The sequence below is a fragment of the Acipenser ruthenus genome, chromosome 5, assembly GCF_902713425.1.
Source record: "Acipenser ruthenus chromosome 5, fAciRut3.2 maternal haplotype, whole genome shotgun sequence".
NCBI lineage: Eukaryota > Metazoa > Chordata > Actinopteri > Acipenseriformes > Acipenseridae > Acipenser > Acipenser ruthenus.
In genome coordinates, this window is record NC_081193.1 from 24,948,718 (window position 1) to 24,960,111 (window position 11,394).

Consider the following 11,394-nt stretch of genomic DNA (forward strand, 5'->3'; position numbering starts at 1 on the left):
TTTTTTTTTAAACAGATGTTTGGAAATGGAAAGAAAAACATGGGCTTACCGTGGAAAAAAAAATAAAAACACCCATTTATTTTTAAATTCTGCCTACTCAAAAATTCAGAAATAGAAACCAAAATATGTATATTTATATAGTCAGTAGGTGTCATAATTGTGTTAAATACTGAGAAAGGTATCACAAATACGAGCTGTCCATCTCGCTACTGATATTAGAAATAGAAACACTATCTGAAAATAATTTTCAGGGTCGTGCAGTTTACAGCGCTGTTTTATATCTGCTCACTAAGCACTAAGAAAATATACAGGAAGTTCAGCATGTTCTTCCAGTGATGAGTAACAATTACTCAAGACTGTATAGATTCACATTGGAAGCCAAAATAATAATACACGTCAGTATGATATAACGGTATCAAGTTTATATTACAATCCATTGTGCGCGATGTGCGTTTACCAGCATTATACGGGATGATTTATGTTAATTTAAGAGAAATTAAACAATGTGTACCCCTTTATTGTGGTCATGTGTTTTTTAAAGACCTAACGCTTTTAAGTACTGGCTTATACTCGGCACACATAATTGTATTCCACAATTCTATTGAGACTGGATATTGTGAAAGAAAGATTCACATTTTAGTGGTTGCACGGTCTGATTAGGGCGGGGTTTCATAATTTAGCATCAGGGCGCTCTGGTGCTAAACTTTCAAAACGTTTCGCAACCTTGTAAGAAAATACTTTGTTCAAAATCTAGTGGTAAGATGCTTTTTTGAACACAGTGAAACAACAATTTAAATGTCATGAGTTTAAACATTTGAAAACCAGGTGTGTCCTGAATCGTGTTAATTATATAAATGAGTCATAAAGGACCTACAGGTTGAAAACAGATGGTCCTATTGTCTAAACCTTAATTTGCAGTCAGCGTACTGTATAGAACATGGTTGATATATTACTGAATGTTTATCGGTCACTCAGCAATCACAATGCCATGTCACAAAAACATATTTTTGGCATATCACCCATGCTGTGTTTAAACAAGCATGAAGGAGGATTGTCCATACTTAAGCTTTATGAAGTAGAGCAAGATGTTCTCCTACAGGAATCTTAAAAAAATAATAATTTGAAAAACAGATGTTTGGGCATGGAAAGAAAAACATGGACTTACAGTGGGGGGGAGAGGGGGAGGGAGTGTTTTGCTAACTCTGCCCACTCAAAACTTCAAAAATAGAAACCAAAACATTGATACTCATCCACATGCTAACCTATATTAATACCTTTGCAAAAATGAAATTCCTGTGGTTGGTATTGCTATTTGAATTGCACGCATTTATATTTATAGAGGTTAGTAAGATTTAAATCCCTGGTGATACACAGGAAACAAAGTTGGTTCCTTTTAATAAGAGTTATGTTCTAGGATTGCCAGGCTGCAGTGTAATTGCCTGATTTACATTCTGAAATTAAAACTTTACATACTGTGCTAGAAGAACTAAAACAACTAGCTTAGACTACTTATGTCTGTTGAATGATCACACTGACCCTCTCAATTTTTAGCATTTTGCTACTGTCCCCTTTTACCTTTGTGACAACCATCTCTGCCTTGCAACCCAATACCATACTGAATAGGATTCTTTTTCAGCTATAACATCACGGGGATACATGCATGCATTTCATTTGTATTCTTAGACAGTCTACGCTTACCCTGTGTCCGAGTCCTTTCATTATTTATTTTTGCTTAAAAGATGTATGACCATTGCCAGGTTTTACAGCAATGGCCAAAAGTTTCGAGTGAAAGTGGGAGAAAGCAGTAACTATAGAATTATGGGTAATCGAATTGCATGAAAGTCACCAACATTATGTAACCAAATAAACTATTAAATGATGCAAAAGTCTACCGGAAGCCCTAATATTAGTACAGTATTTCATGTTAGATTTTAAAATGTCCAATTTTTCAATGTCAGTTTTTCAATAAGTATATACAAAACTATAAAGCAGTATGTAATCCAACATGCTAAGTTAACATTATTCAGCAGGGTTAATTCGACTAAGATGCAAAATTAGACAATTGCTTTTAGAAATAGCTGTAGACGTGGCACAAAAGTTATGTAAACCTCAACACTGTGTATTACTGTCATCTTCCAAACGTTGCAAAATAAAAGTACAAGAACCCAATCAAAGCTATTTTAATAATTATTTTAATACCAAGTTGAAAGAGCTCAATTCCAATTATATGGTTATTCGCTGATCTTTCATTCTCATGGGATTATTCACACTATTTTAAATTGATATTTCAGAGGCAAAATGCAGATCTCAGTGACACCCACTTTGTGTTACTTGAAATATCATTCTCTGAATTAAAAGTCTTATCTTTTAATTTTATAAAAAAAAAAATTATAGACTGGGGTAAAGAAAGATAGTTACGTAAAAAGGGCTTTCGTGCCAAATCACATTCTCTCAAAAAGATTTTTAACAAGCTGAAAAATAAAGTAAATACAGTTTTTTTCATGGGTTATCTTGAGCAGGGGACTATAGAAGTTTTGGACTTGCCAACAAGAAGCCCAGACCTTATTCCCACAGAACATCAATATGTGTGTCCAGCATATAACTGAGCAGCTCACAATTTATATCTTTCATGTCACTGGAGGTGAAGATTTTATTTATATATCACCTTCACACACTCAGTTAAAGATAAACATATTGGTATGGTACAGAACACAGACTCATGCCTCTACATGCATGGAGGGTATGAACGCGATTCACAACAATTCCATACAAGCCTTTACTGGTTTAACATCTCGCGTCTTGCAGCAACAGAAATACTACAACATTATTAATACAACAGAAATACTACAACATTTTTAATAAGTGTTTATTTTGTTTAAAATAAAAGTTACAGAATTGAATTGCACAGCGATAGCTAAAAATTAAATTGAGGCAGTTTAAAAACAGAAAATCTATTTCAGCAAGAATGATAAGTGCAAGTGTAAACACAATTCTACTACAAAAGTTAGTTCATTATTACTTAATACTGCTAGTGCCCGTTTTGTTTTAGTTCTTTAAAATGAATTAATATAGTCGGGTAAAAACAAAACTTTGCTTTATTATTAATTCTAGCAAGGATAACACTTAAGATTTTTCAGTGCAGGTATTTTTCACCAGCTTAGTTTCTGGAATCCAGAGACGAGACACAACTTCAAAGGTGCAGGTGGATGTCTGAAAAAAGAAATAACAACAATGAACACATTCATCCAGCATCTAGACAAACCTACATAAATGATATAAATCACATGGCTAGTCATGTACTAACTGGTAATAAGAATGAATAGGGTATTAAGACAGGTATATATACACGCACTGTACTTCCTGTGTGTTAAGTGGATAATGAGAGGAGATTGCTGAATCTTCTGACTAGTAAAAGCAGTGTAAACCTGTGCAGCCACGTACAACTTTTACAAATGTTTTATTTAAATAAATACTTACTAATTATGTGTGTAAAAAAGCTAGGGATTAACGCATGAAAAAGTACAATTAGTATTCAAATTGCTAAAACATCCTGTAAGCAAACACATGTACACATCCAAACCCAACGCCCCTGTATTGTACGTATTCAAATTATCTAGAAGGCTGCTCCTTGGCCATCCAAATTCGATTATTTAGACATACTCCACAGCACAGGTGAGGAAACCCAGGACAGGGTCTATGGTGTTCATTGGAGACGATTACTTAAGTTCAGTTTTATAAAAACGATATAGTTCTAAAAGATGAGGGTGTGCAAGAGGGAAGACGTTCATGTGTGAAAAGTGAATGGCTTCCCCTCCAGTTACCTTAGCCAGTTCAGGCTCATCATGGAATGCACACAGCTCAATTTTCTCAGCGCCTCCCTTTCTGCAGGATGTGCGACCCATCTGCACTGTCACAATGTACTTGATTCCTGCAACAACCTGAAAAGACGCACATAGGTATTAGTTCCCTGAAAACAGCATTTGTCAATATAGGGTTAAGCATCTGAGCCAGTGGAAAGCACCATCGTGCCAAAACATGTAATCAAATGGAAGAAAGAAAATGAAACCTGCAACGCTCTTAGTATAATCACCTGGTTTGTTTTACCCCTATTTTACTTCAAAAAGGAAATAAACATTGGAAACCAAGTCATACTACACACACGACTTTTGAAAAATAGTATTGTTACTTTAAAAACCGGTTGTGCTTTTTATTGTTTATTAGTTCTAGGATTGCTTCGCTATGCAGTTTACAGTCCTTTTAACTTTTTTTAAATTAGTTAAATGTTCACCTATTTAGCAACCTCTTTCTGAGTTTGCTTATTGGTAGATAAAACTAACAGCGGCAGTGTCCCGCCCTTCCAGTATAATTCGCTCAATGAGAAATACTAGAGTGAAAAGATCGTGCCAAAATGAAAAAAACGAAAACAAACAAATAAATGTCATTCGTTATTTAATTTTTGACACGAATTATCCTCCATAGGAATTGATTACGTTCTCTGAACATAAATACAACGTTGTGGTTATGTTGTCAGAACATGCTATTCACGTTGTCACAACGTCGTGTACAAGGTTGTAGCGACGTATCTGGGCGTCCTGAAATTTACGTTGTCACAACGTAATTTTATAACGTTGGCAAAACATAAAAGGAATGTTGTGACAACGTTAAATTGTAGCTGGGCGAGTGGTTAAAAAGTGTTTCATAACTTTTTGTTTTTTTAAATTGATCAATTCTATATTTAAGAACATAAGAACATAATTAAAGTTACAAACGAGAGGAGGCCATTCAGCCCATCTTGCTCGTTTGGTTGTTAGTAGCTTATTGATCCCAGAATCTCATCAAGCAGCTTCTTGAAGGATCCCAGGGTGTCAGCTTCAACAACATTACTGGGGAGTTACTGGGGAGGTTCCAGACCCTCAATTCTCTATGTAAAAAAGTGCCTCCTATTTTCTGTTCTGAATGCCCCTTTATCTAATCTCCATTTGTGACCCCTGGTCCTTGTTTCTTTTTTCAGGTCAAAGAAGTCCCCTGGGTTGACATTGTCTATACCTTTTAGGATTTTGAATGTTTGAATCAGATCGCCGCGTAGTCTTCTTTGTTCAAGACTGAATAGATTCAATTCTTTTAGCCTGCCTGCATACGACATGCCTTTTAAACCTGGGATAATTCTGGTTGCTCTTCTTTGCACTCTTTCTAGAGCAGCAATATCCTTTTTGTAATGAGGTGACCAGAACTGAATATAATATTCTAGGTGAGGTCTTACTAATGCATTGTAGAGTGCTACGCCCATGATTTCACTGTGTGGTCCAGTGGTTAAAGAAAAGGGCTTGTCACCAGGAGGTCCCCGGTTCAAATCCCACCTCAGCCACTGACTCATTGTGTGACCCTGCGCAAGTCACTTAACTTCCTTGTGCTCTGTCTTTCGGGTGAGACGTAGTTGTAAGTGACTCTGCAGCTGATGCATAGTTCACACACCCTACTTTCTGTAAGTCGCCTTGGATAAAGGCGTCTGCTAAATAAACAAATAATAATAAATATTTTCATTGGGATCTTACTATTCAAAAGTGACTGTATTGTAACATAGCCCTGATATTTTCTTAAAAAAAAGAAGTCTGTGTAAGAGTACTTTGTGTTTTAATACAGACGTTAAAAATAGTTTATAAGTTAACATTGTCCAATTGTTGAAGTCATTAAAAAATGGTTTCTATAACACGACACACGCGCCCAACCCCAAAAACAAAAATCCACCTATGCCATATATAGACTTCGGCTCGAGTTGTTGTTGTCTGCTTTCCCGACTGAAACCCAATTTACTAACCTGCTTCTGCACCTTGACGACCTTCGAGACCCTGTGGATGTACATATCATTGCTGGCCTTGTTAAACTCGGCCACCGCGAACTTCAACGCATCCTGAACCCCTTCCTCTCCAATGTCCGCGTCCGTTCTGCCTCCGACCATACGCATTCTGCCACCTCCAACCTGGGCACAGACCGCGGCGACTGCAAAAAGCAGAGTGAGAAACGATAAGCTGGTCTTCCAGAAAAAAGCCATTTTTAAACCTTGTGCACTTCCCGATCAGATGAGAATGAAATAAACAAGAGTCGTTGCGTGCTACTGCTAGAGATTATAATAGTGATGTCAGTCCAGCCCTCTCGTCTCGTCTCCTTTCTGTTTGTGGGTGGGTAGATTTTCTCAAACCACTCTGCAGTGCAGACACGTGATTCACTGTAGCTGGGTTTAGTTTATAAACACGTGCGCATTTATAAACACTTACATAATTAGCTGCATGAAAGGGGGGCTGTTTGAATTATATATGTCTGGATTTAGATTGTGTCGTTTTCTTTACTGGCTACTGTGAGTTCAATCACGCCAGATTTAATGGATCACCAAAAAGTACAATATCCCAGAAATATGCAATATGGATAACGGTTCTGGTAAAAAAAAGGGAATCTGTTATGTAAACCAAATTTTAGAAAACTTTGCTGGTGTTCATAATTATTTATTGCTAAGAATATTGAAACTTGCACTTTGTGTTATACAATCCTAAACTAAAAATGGGACATACCGGTAGATTAAAAATAAATTGTAGATGCAATGTGGGGGCGATTCCCTGATGCTGTAAAATGCTATGGTTGGTAGAAGGATTATAGGTTGCTTTTTCCAACATTCATCAATAAGAAAGATGAATATTTTCGTGCACACAGTAAATATGACCTGAACCTCAGAAACAGAACTCAATACGCTAGCATTCCAGATTAATTTACAACAGGGAATGCACAGGCCACCTTAGTCATAGGGTCATAGTTGGATTTGGTCAAGTGACCAGTGAGTTGGTATATTGCATTTATTTATTTATTTTATTTCTTAGCAGACACCCTTATTCAGGGCAGCTTACAATTGTTACAAGATATCACATTATTTTTATATACAATTACCCATTTATACAGTTGGGATTTTACTGAAGCAATCTTGGTAAAGTATCTTGCTCAAGGGTACAGCAACAGTGCCCCCCACCTGGGATTGAACCCACAACCCTCTGGTCAAGAGTCCAGAGCCCTAACCACTACTCCACACTGCTGCCCCATTATTTAAGTACAATAAATTAGAACAATAAGAATAATTCTCTTTTTTTCTCTTGCTTACAGTATCTACTTGGTAATGCATGTTACCTTGTCACTGCTAAACATTTTTTTTTTTTTTTTTGCATATAATAAAATGTTGCCCAATCAATAATTTGCAAGCTGTTCTAAAGATAACAAGCAAGTACTGTTATACGTATATGCCGTTTTGTTTCATCTGTACCCTCCCAGCAGGATTCTGTTCACTATGACTGTAGTAGACTTTTTCTCATGAGCTGAGTCCAACAGAACATCTGTGGGACCAAATCGCCAGTGCCACCCACAGGAGACAACCGCGACTAGCCAACCTTCGCCAGCTGGCTGCAGCTGCACAGGAAGAGTGGCAGAACATCCCACAGCAGTCTATCCAGAGGCTGATCAGGTCTATGCTTCACTGCTGCCAAGATTGTGTTAATGCTCACTGAGGTCATACACAGCCGGCGCGTGAGTCTTTCGTTTGGGGAGGCTATTCAACACTTTCCCCCCTGCATTTATTGAACCCAACGATGTACAGTAAGATACATACACATTATATATACAGTGCCTATAGAAAGTCTACACCCCCTTTCAAAATTTTCACCTTTTGTTGCCTGGATTAAAATAGTTTTTTTTTTCATTTATCTACACATCCCACCCCACAACTTCCAAGTGAAAAAAATATTCTAGAAATTTGTAGAAAATTAAATTAAAAATAAAAACTGAAATAGCTTGGTTGGGTAAGTGTCCACTCTCTTGTAATAGCAATCCTAAATTAGCTCAGGTGTAACCAATCACCTTCAAAATCACACACCAAGTTAAGTGGCCTCCACCTGTGTTAAATTGTAGTGATTCACATGATTTCAGGATAAATTCAGCAGTTCCTGTAGGTTCCCTCTGCTGGGTAGTGCATTTCAAAGCAAAGACTCAACCATGAGCACCAAGGCGCTTTCAAAAGAACTCCGGGACAAAGTTGTTGAAAGGCACAGATCAGGGGATGGGTATAAAAAAATATCAAAGGCCTAGAATATCCCCTGGAGCACGGTCAAGACGATTATTAAGAAGTGGAAGGTGTATGGCACCACGAAGACCCTGCCTAGATCAGGCCGTCCCTCCAAACTGGATGGCCGAGCAAGAAGGAGACTGATCAGAGAGGTTACTAAGAGGCCAATGGCAACTTTGCAAGAGCTACAGGCTTTTATGGCCAAGACTGATCAAAGTGTGTATGTGACAACAATATCCCAAGCACTCCACAAATCTGGCCTGTATGATAGGGTGGCAAGAAGGAAGCCATTACTCAAGAAAGCCCTTATTATTCCCTGCTGTGGAATATAGTGGGGCTTACATATTGTGTATGTCACACATACATCTAACTGTTATCCTTTGTCTGTTGTTGAGTATATAGGTATGTCAGACTTACATTTTTACATGTACAGTTCGGCTCTTATTTTGTAATGGCGTGTGATGTACTGACATACTTGTTTTAGAGTCAACAAATTAAGTTTACCAAACCTGTCAAAATGCAGAATATTAATGGAAATAGGTGTGTTGGTAATACACACACACTACATCTCTGAATGCTTGACTTCAAATCCAGTTTAAGTCACACATGAAAGGAGTATGGTGGTCCTAAGCCCTCGGCTTCCACATCACAAAACCAACACACAGTGCAGCACAATTGGCACAAAGGATAAACCTGTTTCTTATCTCATAAAACAGCCTTTTACTATAATTATCATCTGTCAGTCTCTGAATTTCTTCAATCAGCAGTTCCATTCCACTCAGATCAGTTCAGTAAATTAATTATTTTGTAGTTTCCCAAGAAAACAAAAACTCATTGGAGATCTTGAAAATTAATGTCTTGAAATGTGATTAATTTAGGCTTTTAACTTCATGATTTGCATGAATTCACTTAGGTTTAGAGGTACAGTTTTAATTCATGTACCTCTGATAAACCTAAACTAAGTGACGAAAGCAAAAACACAAACGTTTTTTACTTGAGCTTGAAAAGGAAAAAATAGAATGAATACAGTGCTATATATACTGTGTGTGTGTGTGTGTGTATATATATATATATAATTGATCGCTACATATAGATTTTTCAACGCTGGTAAAATGTTTAATTCAGTAATGATTTTAAAAATGTTTATTTTTAAATTTTTTAGGGATGCAAGACATGTAACAACTTCGTGTCTAAAGTTTTTAAATGCCAACTGTTAAATAAATAGAATTATGGATATTAATGTGTTGATAGTAGGGATAGCTTTTGTGACTGGAGCATGGCTGCATTGTCTATTGCGCTGAATTTTAACCAATTTTAACAAATTGTTCCCATTATTCTTATTTTTTATTTTAGCTTTTCTCTTCAAATATTTTTTAGAAAACAAAAAAGCACAAACAAAATCTCAGCGCGTTTCGTCTTATTCATGAGTAGACTTAATTTGATACAGAGGAACACCCCTTTTTTTATACACTCAATTTTCCACAGGTGATTAATCTTTTAAGAGATGGCTCAGCTGACAAACAACTCTTGAGAAGGGAAACTTTTGTGATATTTTTTTTAATTCTGTTCCACCACATGGCCTTAATGAAGACTTTAAATATGGGTATTTTTTGTAGAATGTATGTTTGTATGTATACAGTATATACCTCTGTTCATTATTCAAGTTGCAGAGTAAAAAGAAAAAAAGTAACTTAGTAAAAGAATATTTAGTGGTATGAAAAGTTTTGTGTTGACGTACAGATTGAGTGTTTAAAATAATTTAAAAAGTATGGTCTTCTGCCTTCTGTTGTCATTTCTGTACCTAATTACTTATTAATTTCAGTTGTTTTTGATTGTTCTGATTGTCAATTGAAGGTTTGTGACGTAAAGGTGATTAATCGCCTGTGGAGAATTGAGTGTAAAAAAAAAGTGGTGTTCCTCTGTATCAAATTAAGTTTACTCATGATTAAGACTCTGTCGAAACACGTTGAGATTTTGTTTGTGCTTTTTTTGTTTACTAAAAAATGTGAAGAGAAAAGCTAAAATAAAAAATAACAATAATGGAAAAATGTGTTAAAATAAATTATTTTTGTGAAGAATGGGTTGTCTTTTTCACTCGAATCACTGTATAAGGGCCTGTTGGCAACCAATACAAGCTGCCTTTATTTTCTCAGGTGTTGCCAGGTTGATTACCTGGTCAAAGACTAAACACATACATGTAAAACATTTAGAACATATTTGTATTCTGTATTTGTATATTATGATATTTGATTGGATTTTTTATGTACGTATTATTGCACAATAGGGAAAATTAACGAGAACATTTCTAATGTTTAGGCGTTCATTTTTGTATTGCTGTTTTATAATGTGATGGCAATCTGAACTACAGTCAAAGTCTCTCAAAGTGAATTATTATTATTTTAGGAAAGTATTACGGCACAAGCACTTATATATTACCAATGTCACTCTCCTCACAAGGTTAAACTGTGAAACCCAGAACATACTTTAACTGGCTGAGATGAGCCCTCTTCAAGGCATTTTCTCTGCTGTATAATATAACAGAACTTGTTTTTTGATGAAATGGTGTGCATTTTTTGCATCCTTTGTGTAAGGTATTTGAACTGAAAAACATCAAATACTGGTATTATCATTGTGTTGTTTTAGATTTGTTGAACAAAATCTTATTCTACTGAAAATATTTCTCTTTTGTTTCTATAAAGGTTTATATAAATACAGTAATAACATTTGCTGACACTGCAGTGGAGAAACACTTCATTTATTAATTTGTCCCACAGCAAATTCAGAAAAGATTGTTCTACAACAGTGTTAATACCTCCCTTTAGTTTACTGATAATAAATGTTAATAAAAAACATTAACTAATATTAAACTGCTGAAACGTCTGTATTTCTTTCCCCCCAATATATTTCTGTTTTACTCAATGACATTCCAGTTAATTATTCAACAGCCAAGCTTTTATGTTGTGTATCCTGATGCAGTCAACATTTTAAAATCATAATTTTTTCATCTATGTTTGGAAAAGGAGACCATATAGAAAAAAGGTAGTCGAGGATCAAATGATGATATATGAGCCTCTAATACAATCACTAATAATATATATTGTAACAAAAGGCTGTCACTGGGACTTTGTGCATGCGTCTGTGCTTGAAGTGCTTTGCAGAGCAAAGTTGCATGGTCTGCGACCGTGCTTCCCATGCGTAGGAACGCTTACCCTGCTGCAGACACTGTTCCCCTATATTGGATTATTGGTGCAACCTTGCAGGATCATTATATGTACCTTGCAGGAGCCAGGGGGAGTGGG

General features: G+C 36.1%; 1 protein-coding gene across 1 annotated transcript; it reads right to left on the minus strand.

Annotated features, from left to right (window-relative positions):
- Window positions 1-2,852: 2,852 nt before the first annotated feature.
- Window positions 2,853-6,214, minus strand: LOC117402499 (cystatin-like). Its single transcript, XM_034003711.3, has 3 exons — window positions 5,816-6,214; window positions 3,822-3,938; window positions 2,853-3,210 (listed from the first exon to the last, which is right to left on the minus strand). The coding sequence occupies exons 1-3, from the start codon at window positions 6,047-6,049 to the stop codon at window positions 3,124-3,126; spliced, it is 438 nt and encodes a 145-aa protein (XP_033859602.2). The 5' UTR covers window positions 6,050-6,214; the 3' UTR covers window positions 2,853-3,123.
- Between the last annotated feature and the right edge of the window lie 5,180 nt (window positions 6,215-11,394).